The 15,703-nt window shown below is 36.7% G+C and overlaps 1 protein-coding gene across 2 annotated transcripts in view; it reads left to right on the top strand.

The window, feature by feature from the left end:
* Positions 1–15,703, top strand: part of NUP153 (nucleoporin 153) — a 77,943-nt gene that overhangs the window by 25,237 nt on the left and 37,003 nt on the right. For both annotated transcript variants that reach the window (XM_034985732.1, XM_034985733.1), the window contains exons 3-10: positions 1,653–1,898; positions 2,015–2,154; positions 2,236–2,364; positions 9,278–9,394; positions 9,488–9,532; positions 9,638–9,694; positions 11,839–11,985; positions 15,629–15,681. In XM_034985732.1, coding sequence (XP_034841623.1) covers positions 1,653–1,898; positions 2,015–2,154; positions 2,236–2,364; positions 9,278–9,394; positions 9,488–9,532; positions 9,638–9,694; positions 11,839–11,985; positions 15,629–15,681 — 934 coding nt within the window. The remainder of the gene's footprint in view (positions 1–1,652; positions 1,899–2,014; positions 2,155–2,235; positions 2,365–9,277; positions 9,395–9,487; positions 9,533–9,637; positions 9,695–11,838; positions 11,986–15,628; positions 15,682–15,703) is intronic.

Here is a 15,703-nt window from a genome sequence, read left to right as displayed (position 1 = left end):
TCTTGAAAATATACCTGAAGATGAACAGAGAGATTCTGAAAAGGAATAAAGGGAATGTGGGGGGTAGGTTGGAGTGACTTTTACAGTTACTAAATGTGTTCCAAAGTTAGAGTAGGTAAAACATTATAGTACTGGTACAGATATATCAGTCGGGAAAGGAGTGAAAAGCCTTTGGAATTTAGTATTGTGGTAGTGGCGGCTTCTCTATCAGTGATTAAAAGATAGCTTATATAAGAAGGTAATTTTAGAATATGAACAGGCTAACCGTTTGGAAAACAAGCTGAATCATTTGTTCACTACTACGTCATAACTGATTCCAGATGGACTCAAGATTAAACATTATACTGACATAAAAGTAACTGTACAGTACCAAAAAAATGAGTAAAAATTTAAATTTCTTATAGTCTTGGTAAAAGTCCTTGTAAACAAGGTACAGGTTATTTTCTGTACTGCAAAAGGCACCATCAACAAAATGAATAGGTTCAATCAATTAGTTGAAAAATTAGTTGTAATATTTCAGATCATATCACAGTATCTTACTGATCAAAAATTAGATTTTACTAATCTTAATAGTAAGAGGGACTGTATCAGTAAGCAGTTAATAAAAGAAGAAATATAAATGACCAATGAATATAGAGAAGAATGCTCAATATCCCTCTCATTTAAGTAAATGCAAATAAAATGATGATGCCGTTTGACATAGTAGATTGACAGAAATCAGGAAAGGTTAATATCCAGTGTTAGAGAGGATGGTGGAAATATCCATTGTCATTTGCTGTTTGTGGGAGTATAACTTGACAGGATCATAGTATGTCTCATAAGCAAAAATGAGCACACACTCTGTGATCCAGTCCAGACAGCAGTTCCACATATCAATGTTCATCCCATTGAATCTCATACCTTGGATACTTAGGCAGCTTTAGGGGCCCAACTTAGGCTTACAGACTCAGATATTTTTGTGGATAGCTTAAAAGTGTTTAATAATTTGTCTTCATGTTTCTGTCATATTCTTAGAGAACCATGGATTAATCCAAAAGAATACTCTGAAAAGTATGCAGATATCAGTGCATATTTGTTTGATGGAGCACTGGGAAAATAATCACATAAATATAATCAGTGACTATGATAAAATACAATGTGGTCTTTAAAGGGAATGCTTTGTATATAGAGACAATTATATTGGTAAACAGAAAAACAAGTCCTAGAACTGGATGCATGGTGTGATTATATAAGGGGAAAACATTTATGTATGCATATAAAATATCTGGGAGGATATACAGATTTAATAGTGGTTATGTCTGGAGGAACCAGACATCCTTTTTGTTTCATGACTTTCTTATATAACTTCTTTGATTTTATTTTTTACAAGCAAGTTTTATAATACCAATTCAAGGAAAATAAAGGACCATGCACTTTTAGAAGTTGTATGTGAACCCTGAAACATGGTTTGATACTAGGTTAAGTAAGTTCATTGCCGTTAGATGAAACCTTGTTTGGCTAAAGAATAGCCTAAATTTGGCTTATCATGGGAGGCTTCAGTGACTTGCACTGAAGCTATATTTATTATATAGTATGTTTTTTTAAACACCATTTTGTTGTGATATTTTTCTAAGCTGTATTTTCATAATATTAATGCCTTTTTTTTTTTTAAGAACCCTCAACAACTAGTACTTCAAATTACCCAGATGTATTAACAAGGCCTTCTCTTCATCGGAGCCATATGAATTTCTCCATGTTGGAATCTCCTGCATTACACTGTCAGCCCTCCACATCCTCGGCATTCCCAATTGGCAGTTCTGGATTTTCCCTTGTAAAGGAAATTAAAGATTCTACCTCTCAGCATGATGATGATAACATCTCAACTACCAGTGGTTTTTCTTCAAGAGCTTCTGATAAAGGTATTCTTGGCATTTGGTAGTGAAGTTAAATTTCATGGGATAGGTTTTTTCTGACTTGTAATTTCCATTTTCTTGTAATTAGTGCTCTTACTCTGCAGTGCACATTTTTGTTTCAGATATAGCTGTTACAAAGAATACTTCATTGCCACCTCTGTGGTCCCCAGAGGGTGAACGTACTCCCTCACTCTCACAGCACATTGCCACCAGCTCAAAAAAACCAGCATTCAACTTATCTGCCTTTGGAACACTTTCCCCTGTGAGTACTAATACAATTTGATTTAATCACATTGGTTTTGAGTGTTTATTGCTCATAATTTATTGTTGTGTTTCTGTGCAGTCACTTGGGAATTCTTCAATCCTTAAAACAAGTCAGCTTGGAGATTCTCCTTTTTATCCTGGAAAAACAACGTATGGTGGGGCAGCAGCTGCTGTAAGACAGCCGAAACTACGAAACACACCATATCAGGTTGGTTTGAATAGGAGAAGGACTGGGAACTTAAAAAAAAAAAAGATAATAATTGACAGGTAACTGATGGACCTCAAATGGAGTTGTGGTTCGGTTATTTTTTTGGTAAAGTGCTAGAACTGTGGATTAGAAACATTCTTTTCATTTAGGGACTGTCTGAACATTATTTTAGACCTAAGTGAATATTTATTCATTACATTTTTGAGTGTGTTATATGCATCTGTGCTTTAGGAATTAATTTAGGAGTTAATATTTCTTTTTTAAAAAAATTGAGGTGTGGGCGCCTGGGTGGCTCAGTTGGTTAAGCGACTGCCTTTGGCTCAGGTCATGATCCTGGGGTCTCAGGATCGAGTCCCGCATCGGGCTCCCTGCTCGGCAGGGAGTCTGCTTCTCCCCCTGACCTTCCTCCCTCTCATGCTCTCTGTCTCTCATTCTCTCTGTCTCAAATAAATAAATAAAATCTTTAAAAAAAAAAAAAATTGAGGTATAAATTATGTATAGTAAAATTTACCCTTATTAGAGTAATTGAATTTTAACAGAATACATAGAGTTGTGTACCCACTCTGCAAAGTATTGAATAAACATTTCCATCACCCCAAATGTTACCTTATGCCTCTCTGTAGTTGACCCCTCTTTCTGCTTTCCACCCTCTGGCAACCACCGATCTGTTTTCTTTCCCTGTAGTTTTGATGTTTCCAGAATGTCATTGAAATTTAATCAATACAGTTTCTAGCCTTTTGAATATGGCTTGTTCTACTTAGCATAATGCATCTGAGATTAATACATATTTTTGCCTTTATCAGTAGTTCCTTTTATTGCTGAGGTGTAATTTGTTTATCCATTCACTAGTGAAAGGACACTTGGGTTGTTTCTGATTTGGGGCAGTTGTGATTAAAGTGGTTATGAACATTTTGTGTGAACATAAATTTTCATTTCTCTTGGGTAAATACCTAGAAGTTGGCCGCTGGGTCTTATGGTAAGTATACATTAAACTTTATAATAAATTGCCACACTGATTTCCAGAATGGCTGGTACCACTTTGCATTCTCAGCAGTGAATGTTCTGGGCAGCACTTGTCATCAGTTCTTTGTTTTTTGTTTTTTTTATTTTAGCCATTCTAATAGGCATGTAGTGGTAACTCCACATAACTGTGGTTTTTATTTATGAAACTGAGCATCATTTTGTGTGCTTATCTGCCATAAATGTATCATCTTTAGTGAAACATCTGTTCAAATCTTTTGCCCATTTTTTGTTTTAAAGATTTATTTATTGGGGCGTGTGGGTGGCTCAGTTGGTTAAGTGTCTGCCTTCTGCTCAGGTCATGATCTCAGGGTCCTGGGATCGAGTCCCACATCGGGCTCCCTGCTCCGTGGGAAGCCTGCTTCTCCCTCTCCCACTCCCCTTGCTTGTGTTCCCTTTCTCACTGTGTCTCTCTCTGTCAAATAAATAAATAAAATCTCAAAAAAAAAAAGGTTTATTCATTTTTAGAGAGAGTGTGCACGCACGTGAAGGGTGGGGAGGGGCAGAGGGAGAGACTCAAGCAGACTCCCAGCTGAGTCAGGAGCCCAGTGTGGGCTTGATCTCATGACCCTGAGATCATGACCTGAGCCAACATCAAGAGTCAGACACTCAACCAGCTGAGTTACCCCAGGTTCCCCTTGCCCATTTTTTAATAGGGTTGTTTTTTTTATTAATAAGTTTTGAGAGAGTATGTTATTCCTTTATTAAGTCCTTTATTAGATATATGTTGTGCAAACCTCCTCTCCCATTCCCTGGCTTAAGACTTTTGAAGAGAAGTTTTTTACTTTTGATGGCATGCAGTATGTTTTATTTTTCCTTACATGGTTCATGCTTTTGGTGTAGTATGACATTTTTGCCTAAGCTAGGGTCACAGACTTTCTTCTGTGTTTTCTAGAGGCTTTATAGTTTTAGGTTTTAATTTAGTCTTGTGATCTGTTTTGTGTTAATTTTTTTTTGTTTTTTAAGATTTTATTTATTTATTTGACAGAGAGATACACAGTGAGAGAAGGAACACAAGCAAGGGGAGTGGGAGAGGGAGAAGCAGGCTTCCCGCTGAGCAGGGAAGCCTGATGCGGGGCTTGATCCCAGGACCCTGGGATCATGATCTGAGCCCAAGGCAGACACTTAATGACTGAGCTACACCCAGGCGCCCCTGTTTTGTGTTAATTTTTGTCTGTGGTATGTGTCATGTCATGAGGTAGGGATCAAGATTTTTTTTTTTAACATAAGGGGTGTCCAGGGGCGCCTGGGTGGCTCAGTCGGTTAAGTGGCTGCCTTCGGCTCAGGTCATGATCCCAGGGTCCTGGGATCGAGCCCCGCATCAGGCTCCCTGCTCAGCAGGAAGTCTGCTTCTCCCTCTCCCACTCCCCCTGCTTGTGTTCCTGCTCTTGCTATCTCTCTCTCTGTCAAATAAATAAATAAAATCTTTAAAAAAAACAAAAACATAAGGGGTGTCCAATTTTTCTAGTACCGAAAAAATTTATACATTCTACATTGCTTTGCCTTTGCATCTTTGTTTGAAAATCACTTGACCATATATGTGGCTTGACTTTTTATTATTAATATGAATATGGCTTGACTGTATATTATAAATGATACATTTATGGCAGATGGCATTATTATCTTGACTTTTTATTATTTTCTATTTCTACGTATCCTTAGGCGAACTCTAAACTCTCTTGATTACTATAGCTTCGCGGTAATCTTGAAATCACTAATGTGAGTCCTCCAACTTTGTTCCTTTACAAGCTTGTTTTGGCTTTCCTAGATCTTTTGCTTTTTCATAATTTTAGAATCACATTACCAGTTTCTACAATCTATTGGAATTTTGATTAGGATTGCATTGGGTCTGAAGATGAATTTGGGGGAGAATATACATCTTAATAAACTTGGATCTCCCAATCCTTGAACACAGCATGGCTCTCCATTTATTTGTCTTTTTGAAATTTCCTTTATCAGTGTTTTGTAGTATTCATCATACACAGCTTGCACATATTTTGTTAGATTTATACCTAAGTATTTCATGTTATTTGATATTAGCTAAGATATAGTAGCCCAAATAGTCTATTCAATAAATTGAATACGTAGTTAAGATACCTTCCAGCAAAGAAAACTCCAGGCTCAGATATCTTCATTGGTGAATTCTACCAAACATTTAAGAAAGAATACCAATTCTATGCAAACTTTTCCATATAATAGGAGGGTACTCTTCCATTGTATTTATGAGGCCAACATTACCCTGATACTGAAACCAGACAGAGGCATTACAAGAAAGCCACAGACCAATATTTCTAATGAATTACAGACCCAAACCTTCTCTACAGATATTTGCAAATTGAATCTAGCACATATAAAAAGGATACTGTGTCTTGATAAAGTAGGGTTTATCCGAGGAATGCAAGGTTGGCTCAACATTTGAAAATTAATGTGATCTACCATGTAAACAAACTAAAGAATAAAAACCATATGAACATCTCCACAGATGCATAAAACACATTTGACAAGATTCAGTGTCTGTTCATGATAATTTTCTGTAGCCCAAGGAATAAATGGGGATCTCCTCAGCCTGTTAAATGGTATCTATAGAAAATCTTCAGCGAGCGTCATACTAATGGTGAAAGACTGAATACTCTCCTCAGGGCAGGAAGAGAACTAGGATGTCTGTTAGCGCGGCTACTGCGTAATGCTATACTGCCAGTCCTAGGCAGCAAGAAAGAAATGCAAGGCATAGACATTGTGCTTATCTGTGTAGGAAAAAAAGCCTAAGAAATTAAAAAAAAAAAGTTATCAGAACTTGTGAGTGAGTTTAGCAGGATCATAGGATACAAGGTCAATATACAAAATCAGTTGTATTTACATATGTATTAGCAAAGAACAAGTGGAAATTGATAACTTTAAAACAATAAATTCAAGGTGAATTCCACCATTCTGTGTTTTACCTTAAAAGAGTTTTTTGAAGATCATAAAAATTGTTTTGTGTATGTTACTGTGCTTACTTTCACAGATTTTGACATTTTAAAGATGGAGAATAATTATACTTAGAGTATGTGGGCTTTTGGAGAGGGGAGTCTGTGGGGAAAATGATAGTCTGTAACAAACAGCAAGGACATAGAAAGAAGTATATTTTAAGATTTTGTCTTGTCTTTAGTTTCTTGCTTTCCTAATTAGAGGATGATTTCAAGTATATAGTTAACAGTAATTAGGAGTTTTATTTCTGAAAGTGTTCATGAAGGGCAATATTTTGTTACTTCAGAAAGTGTTAACTAGATGTTGGAGTTACACAGGGAGCTTTTTCTAGAGCTTAAACTGGATCATATTACTCCTTTAAACATTTATTTAAAGTTAAAATAATAGTTAAGCGTGTTAGTAGAAGATAAGAATGATGCAAGCCTATGATTCATAGAATAGTCCAAGTCAGAGTATATTCTTGCTATTTCTTCCTTCCTTTCTTACATTGAATCTTATACTTTTTAATGCTAAGTCGTGACATACCCTTAAAATCCTTCTCAGCACAGGCCTCCAAATGTTTATCATTGACATTTGGGATGAATCTATTACTCCTTTCCTAGAGTGTTAGAGCTGGGAGATAAAGATTCTCTAATTCAGTTCCATTTTATTCATTAGTGAATTAAGGTCCTGAGTGGCCACTGACCAGTAGAATCCAGTGACAGAACAGACTATCATATTTTCCTAGAGGATTTTAATGTTGCCTCATGTTTTGCCAAAGCTTTTGGCCTCAACAGCAATCCTTAACGAGCATCAAATTCTTAATAAAACTAATGGAGAATATTGTAGCTACTCTGAAAATGTCATCAATGTTTGGTATCAGAGAAACATTATTTATAAAGTAGTTATTATGGTTCAATTTTTCAGATAGTATGAGCTATTTGTAGAAACTGGCTTATGTTTCAATTGTGATAATATCTTTATATCAAACATTGCCAAATTGTTTTGTGGTAGTCGCTTGGTTATTGGATTGTTGTAATGCATTCTTGAGAAAAGAAAGTGTTTTAATTGGAATTTGTAAACATTGCTTGCATATTAAAGGGTGCTTACCTATTCTTTATAAGGTGTTTTCCTTAACTCCAATTTTAAGAAAGCTAAAGGTCATGAAGAAATAGCCTGAGTGTTTAAAATTTTTCTTATGTCAAAATTTGAGAAATGAGTTAGTTTAAAAATTTAAATTTCCGCTTTCTGCCCGTGGACGCCGCCGAGTAAGCATCGTTAAAGTCTTCCCTCCTACTGCTATCATGTCTAAGTCAGAGTCTCCCAAAGAGCCTGAACAGCTGCGGAAGCTCTTCATCAGAGGTTTGAGCTTTCAAACAACTGATGAGAGTCTGAGGAGCCATTTTGAGCAATGGGGAACGCTTACGGACTGTGTGGTAATGAGAGATCCAAACACCAAGCGCTCCAGAGGCTTTGGGTTTGTCACGTATGCCACTGTGGAGGAGATGGATGCAGCCATGAATGCAAGGCCACACAAGGTGGATGGAAGAGTTGTGGAACCAAAGAGGGCTGTCTCAAGGAAGATTCTCAAAGACCTGGTGCCCACTTAACTGTGAAAAAGATTTTTGTTGGTGGCATTAAAGAAGACACTGAAGAACATCATCTAAGAGATTATTTTGAACAATATGGGAAAATTGAAGTGATCGAGATCATGACTGACCAAGGCAGTGGCAAAAAGAGGTTTTGCTTTTGTAACATTTGATGACCATGACTCTGTAGACAGGATTGTCATTTAGAAATACCATACTGTGAATGGCCACAATTGTGAAGTAAGGAAAGCCCTCTCTAAGCAAGAGATGGCTAGTGCTTCATCCCCCCAAAGAGGTCAAAGTGGTTCTGGAAACTTGGTGGTGGTCGTGGAGGTGGTTTTGGTGGGAATGACAACTTCGGTCGTGGAGGGAACTTCAGTGGTCAAGGTGGCTTTGGTGGCAGTCGAGGTGGTGGATACGGTGGCAGTGGGATGGCTATAACAGATTTGGTAATGATGGAAGCAACTTTGGAGGTGGCGGAAGCTATAATGATTTTGGCAGTTAACAACAATCAATCCTCAAATTTTGGACCCATGAAAGGAGGAAATTTTGGAGGCAGAAGCTCTTGCCCCTATGGTGGTGGAGGCCAATACTTTGCCAAACCACGAAACCAAGGTGGCTGTGGTGGTTCCAGCAGCAGCAGTAGCTACGGCAGTGGCAGAGGTTTTAATTACTGCCAGGAAACAAAGCTTAGCAGGAGAGAAGAGCCAGAGGAGGGACGGGGAAGCTACAGGTTACAACAGATTTGTGAACTCAGCCAAGCACAGTGGTGGCAGGGCCTAGCTGCTACAAAGAAGACCTGTTTTAGGGGCGCCTGGGTGGCTCAGTCGTTAAGCGTCTGCCTTCGGCTCAGGTCATGATCCCAGGGTCCTGGATCAAGTCCCACATTGGGCTCCCTGCTCCGCAGGAAGCCTGCTTCTCACTCTCCCACTCCCCCTGCTTGTGTTCCCTCTCTCACTGGGTCTCTCTATCAAATAAATAAATAAAATCTTTAAAAAAAAAATCAGGGATTGATGGCTCAAGGTAATGCTAAAACTTTATACCAGTGATCTCACTTTGTCCATTTAACATAGCTGCAGATCTGTAGCGTGGTGCGTGGTATCCTGTTTGTTTCTGGTTGTAAAAGTAAAGGTATAAAGAAAAAAAGTTGAACTTAATGCTTAATGGCTTTTCAGTAAAGGTATAAAGAAAAAAAGTTGAGCTTAATGCTTAATGACACCACCTAGAGATAATTGCTATTACCACATTAATCCTATTTCTCTTTGGATATCCATTCTGTTTTGTAAATATTTTCATTTCCTGAAATATGTGCTTTAGAGTTTACAGTCCAAAAAAATCATACAGTGTTTTCTTTATAGGCACCAGTCAAAAGACAGATGAAAGCTAAGCAGCTCAATGCACAATCCTATGGTGTGACCAGTTCAACAGCTCGGCGAATATTGCAGTCTTTAGAGAAGATGTCAAGCCCTCTAGCGGTAAATTTTTAGAATCACAATTAGATGCGTATGTGTGACAAAATTTGAGTTTCGTGAAAAATCTTATTTTTTTTTCTGTTTCAATATTAACAGGATGCAAAAAGAATTCCATCTATTGTTTCTTCTCCCCTGAATTCTGTAAGTTGATTTTTAAACCTTTTTTTAGAGATGTATTTTTATATACTGGTGATGAAAGTCATATTCTTCAAAATTTCCAATCTAATAGTATTTTTACTTTTTCAGCCTCTGGATAGGAGTGGAATGGATACCACTGCAGACTTTCAGACCAAAAGGGAAAGGGTAAAACTTCTTTTGCATTTATTAAACTTTCAGCAGTTTTGTTATATTTATTTTTAAGTTAGTAAATATATAAATTGAATTTGATAGTCATTAGGGAACATGTTTGAAAGATAAGATTGTTTTACTTGGACATTGTAGCTTCTTATGAGGGCCTGCCTTAGCATAGTGCTGTAAGTGCAGTAAATGCTCAGTCAATATTTTTTGGTTATTTGGCATTTCCATCTTCAGCATCTTGGTAGTCAGTGAGTAACTCTTACCTTCCGATAAAAGTAGGAGTAAACAGTGCTTGAAGTGCTTAGTAATCATAGAAGTTCAGTGAGCTAAAACCCTCATTGAACGTTGTAAACTTCCCTCATTTAACAAACATGTCAAATCTATTGTGTGTAATAGAATTTCAGATTGCTAGATCTTCATTAGTCAGCCAAAATACTGTTCCAAGGTATGGGAACTAGTACAAAATATAAGTTACAGTATCTTGATAACACTTCTTCGTGTGTTCTATTTGGTTAAAATTAGCTTTGGAGATTATTGTGGGAACAAAAAGATGCTTGATAGAGTCACAGAGGTCTGTTTTTTGTTAGTTATACTTGTGGCTAGTTAAGTGTCCTTCAGGGAAGCAGATTCCCAGACCCTTCCTTGTGAAAGCATTTATTGCAACACCAGTTTCCCCCAGAAGTAACTGATTGAAATGATCATAATTTTCTGACATAATTGTGGGAAATGTATGTGAGATATTGGTAAATTATAATTACTTTTACTGAAATTTTGCAGAAGGCTAAAATTGAGGGGTTTTGGGCAGATAGTGTTGGCTTTACAATTTTTAGAATTATCTAGGTGTTTGTAATCAGGCAAGAGGGAATCTGTTATTAGCCACTGTGATGGGATTAATTTATGGCATTAGTTGCTTTTCCCAAACTCCTGTTTTTTTTTTTTTTTTTTAAAGATTTTATTTATTTATTTGAGAGAGAGAATGAGAGAGAGAGAGCACATGAGAGGGGGGAGGATCAGAGGGAGAAGCAGACCCCCTGCTAAGCAAGGAGCCCGATATGGGACTCGATCCCGGGACTCCAGGATCATGACCTGAGCCGAAGGCAGTCGCTTAACCAACTGAGCCACCCAGGCGCCCCCAAACTCCTGTTTTATATTAGATTGTTTAAAAAGAAGTAACTGTGAAAAGCTGGGCCGTAATACAAGTTCTCATTGATTAAAGTTTTATTAAAGGTTGAGTATAATATCAATAGAATTTTATTAATGGCTGTTAGGCTATATAAAGGCCAGAATACAATATTGTAGTTCATGTTTCACAGATGTTATCAGGAAAGTCTACAAAATAGACTCTCATTGAGTTTTGTAAGATCACAGTCGTGATGAGGGTTTAGGGAAGAGCTGGTATACAGAGGCTCTGCCTTGGAAACCAGTGTTGTTCGCAGCTGCTGCAGAGTGAAAGGACTGTATTCATAGTGTTACGGTCTTTGGACAGAGTAGAAGTTCTTGGCTTTATAGTCCTCTTACACCAACAGGACTTTTACTGTGTTTCCTTGTTGCAAAAGACTGTTGACAAAACACTTGTGTGCTTAGATGATAATGCCAGTTTATTTTAGGATTTGAAATTCTTAACAGGGTTTTACTCTGTTAAGACTTTTGCCTTAGTTTTTGAATAACAATAGAGGAAAATTAACTTGGAGAGATGTTTGCTTGTTTTTTCCAATTATTTTCATAGCTAGTTTAAAAATAATTTTATTTCCAGTTGAAGGATATCTAAAAAGTAATTTGGGGGAAATGTGGCAAAATCAGTTTTAGTTTCTGTATTCAAATTTCAACCTATAAAAGCTTAGATTTGTAGAACATTTTGGGATATAGTTTCCATTTTGTGCATGTGCACATATATGTGAAAAGTCATTAAGTCTAGAATAAAATAGTCTATGAAACCATTTGGAATTTTATATATAGGTTTATAAAGATATATACCTTTGGTTCTATTACTGTCAGTTTTTCCTTTTAGTATTTGCGCTCTCTGGGTATTTCTCTAAAAAGTATTCATGGTCTCTAGGTGACATTAGCTATTGCCAAATAATTTTTAAATATGTGTCACTGATACATATATGAAAATAAAGGTTTGTTTTTGATTTCTGATTACCTGTAAGGTGGACTCTCAGTATCCCCCTGTTCAGAGACTCATGACCCCAAAGCCAGTTTCCATAGCAGCAAATCGAACTGTTTATTTTAAACCATCTCTGACTCCGTCTGGTGAATTAAGGAAGACCAATCAAAGAATAGATAAAAAGCACAGTGTGAGTATGTGTTTATTTTCACTCGTCTTTGAATATTAATTAAAATGAGTAAGAATAAATAAGATACAAGTACTCTACCATTCTAGTCTAGCAACTAGATAATGCATAAAGTTTGTGTGTTAGTGATTACAAATTGGTATGCCTTTCAGATGGCTAGCACCTTGATCAAATCCTAAATTAGTATTTACTAGTAACACTAGTATATGCTCATGGTTTAGATTAAATGATTTTGCCAGAATTGCTTTATCTGTGTGTTTTGTTTGTATTATTGTTGAACTATTTGAAAACAAGATGTCACATAACATATCTGTTCACCCCTAAGTACTTTGATGTGCAGTTCCTGAGTACTTTCTTCTATATTATCATATCTGAAGAAATTAATGTTTGTTTCTTCCTAATATTGTATAATATCTAGACCACACTCCAGTGTTGTTTATAGTTGCTTTTTTGAATCAGAATCCAAGCAAATTTCACACATTGTTTTGGTTTTGTCTTTCTAGATCGCAAGCCTTGACCCTCACCACATTGTTGTTGTTTTAAAATAACTGCTTTATTGAGGTATAATTCACATACTGTACCATTCACCTATTTGAAGAGCACAGCGGTGCAGTGGTTTTTAGTATATTCAGAGTTGTTCAGTCATCACCATAGTCAGTTTTAGAACATTGTCCTCACCATTCTCCCCACCCTCCCAAAATCTTATACCTGTGAGTAGTCACTCCTTAGCCTTTCCTCTCCAGCCCTAAGCAACCACTCATCTGTCTCTCTGTATGTGCTTATTCTGGACATTTCATATAAATGGAGTTTTAAAATATGTGGTCCTTTGTGACTGACTGGCTTAACTTAGCATAATGTATCCAAGGTTCATCCATGTCATAGTGTACATCAGAACTTTATTCCTTTTTATGTGGCTGAATAATATTTCATTGTTTGGATATACTAGATTTTGTTTATCCTTTCATCAGTTGAGGGATATTTGGGTTATTTTTACTTTTTGACTGTAATGAATAATACTGCTGTGAATGTTTGTGTACAGGTATTTTGTAGTCATATGTTGTCATTTTTCTGGGGTTTGTACCTAAGAGCAGAATTGCTAGGCAAAATTGGTTTTTGAAGAGACCAGGATAGTTGTCTTAAAATGTCCCATGTTTGGGTTTGTTTGTTTTCTTGTGCTATTTAGCTAAAGTGTATTTTTTTGTATTTATTGTATTTACATAGTATCTTACTATTTATGCTTTTACTTATATTTAATCTCATTTGATCTTCATAACCTAATTTACTAAAAACTTTCAAACTAAAGTTGAGGGAATAGTACAGTATTTACCCATTATTCCTTGATTCACCAGTCATTAACACTTTGTCATATTTGCTTTATTAAAATTTAAAAAATACTTTGAATATAACTTTGGACTTACAGACTTTGTAAGAACAATTATAAGACTTCACGGTTTACTATATTTGTTCTAACTTTACTGTGTATTTCTTACAGATAGGGAATTCCTGTAATGTAATAAATGCAGAATAATTATCAAAACCAGATACTTAATATTGTATAATACTATTATCTAATGTACAGATTTTATTTAGATGTTGCCAGTTGTCCCAGAAGAAAAAAATTCAAGATTATGTATGCATTTAATTTTCTTTCTTTTTTTTTTAAGATTTTATTTATTTGAGAGAGAGAGAGAGAGCGCGCGAGCAGGGTAGAGGGAGAGGGACAAGCAGACTCTCGGATGAGCAGGGAGCCGGACGTGGGGCTTGATCCCAGGACCCTGGGATAATGACCTGAGACAGAGGCAGACGCTTAACCGGCTGAGCACCCAGGCGCCCCTGCTTTTAGTTTTCATGTCTCTTCATCTCCCTTAGTCTAGAACAGTTTCTTAGGGTTTTTTGTTTGTTTTTGTATTTCTAACATTGATATTTCTAAAGTAGAAGTAAATTACTGTGTAGAATGTCCTACAATTTGGGAATGTCTAATGTTTCCTCATAATTAGATTCCAGTTAGGTCCTTTTTATTTTATTTTATTTTATTTTATTTTTTATTTTAGAGTGTGGAGGGGTAGAGGGAGAGGAGAGAATCTCAAGCAGACTGTGCACTGAGTGCAGAGCCTGACGGGCTTGATCTCAACGACCCTGAGATCATGACCTGAGCTGAAACCAAGAGTCGGGTGCTTAATCAACTGAGACCCCCAGGGGCCCCCCAGTTACTTACTTTGGTAATAATATCAGACTAGATGCTGAGCTCTTCTCAGTCTGTCATGTCAAGAAGCACATGCTACCAATTCATCTCATTACTAGCAGTGTGATTATTAAGGTGGTGTTAGTAGGATTTCTTCGGTGTAAAGTTACTATTTTTTTAATCTTTTGTAATTAATAAGGATCTTGTGGGTAGATGACTTTGAGAGGATAAATATCCTTTTAGTAGTTAGCATTATTGGTGATTTTTGCCTAAATCTATTGTTTATAGATTGCCAAGGGTGGTTTTCTAACATCACTGTTCTTTCTGCATTTATTAGTTCACATGCTCCTAGAGAAGTTTTTTTTCTCATTTAAGTACCTATCTATGTACATAGATAGGTACATAAATGATAGTGTTTTATAAGTCAACTTTATTTCTCACATTCCATAGATAATAATTCTTTATTGGCATTATTTATTTTGATGTTCATATTGTCCCATTTGGCCTTTGAATGGCTCCTGTGTCCTTCTTGAATTTCCCTTCAGGTTTTGAACACTTAGTTCCTTTTTGATATAAAAGAATCAAGGCCCAGGGGGTGTCTGAGTGGTTCAGTTAGTTAAGCATCCAACTCTTGGTTTTGGCTCAAGTCAGGATCTCAGGGTTGTGGGATTGAGCCATTAGCGGGGCTCTGCAATCAGAGGGGTGTCTGCTTGAGGTTCTTTCCCTCTTACCCTCCCCTGCTCTCCCTCTCTCTCAAATAAATAAAAAATACTAAAAAAAAAAAAAAAAAAAAAACAGGCTCATCCTGTAAGTTTCTGGTCCCTGCCCTGTATTTTGCTATTTTGCCAAAGAGCTATGATACCCTTTTATTTATTTATTTATATATATTTTTATTTTTAAAAGATTTTATTTATTTATTTGACAGAGACACAGTGAGAGAGGGAACACAAGCAGGGGGAGTGGGAGAGGGAGAAGCAGGCTTCCCGCTGAGCAGGGAGACTGATGCGGGGCTCGATCCCAGGACCCTGGGATCATGACCTGAGCCGAAGGCAGACGCTTAGTGACTGAGCCACCCAGGCGCCCCCGTGATACCCTTTTAATGGAGGAACTTAAATTGCAGAGAATCATTTCAGAGAGAATATCCTTATAAATTTGCTTACACCTTTAATAGGCCATAATGAGAGAGAGTAAAAGTATTTTTGTGGTTTGTAAGTATATTAATTTTGTATACTTATACCTTTTGGTTGAAAGGGCAATGTGCTCAGTGACCTTTTATGTGTATAATCATGCTGTTCAGTTACCATTCAGAAAGCAGGATATAAGTCGCAAGTTTTAGGATTCACTAGCTAAAAACCCATCAAATTCCTGATTTCAAATATTAAAATGGACGGACAGAAGGGAGGTATTAAGAAAATTAAAACGAGGAAGGAGGCATGTAAATTTGGTCTGCTCATTTTGTTCTAGACTGGATATGAAAAACCTGTGACACCAGGACAAAGTAGAGAACAACGAGAAAGGTAATGTCGTCTTTATAGCTAA

This window comes from Mirounga leonina, unplaced genomic scaffold (assembly GCF_011800145.1).
Source record: "Mirounga leonina isolate KUSES-001 unplaced genomic scaffold, KU_Mleo_1.0 Mir_366, whole genome shotgun sequence".
In the NCBI taxonomy this organism is placed as follows: Eukaryota; Metazoa; Chordata; class Mammalia; order Carnivora; family Phocidae; genus Mirounga; species Mirounga leonina.
The sequence above is the reverse complement of the archived record's forward strand: the minus strand, read 5'-3'. Positions and strand labels throughout refer to the sequence as shown.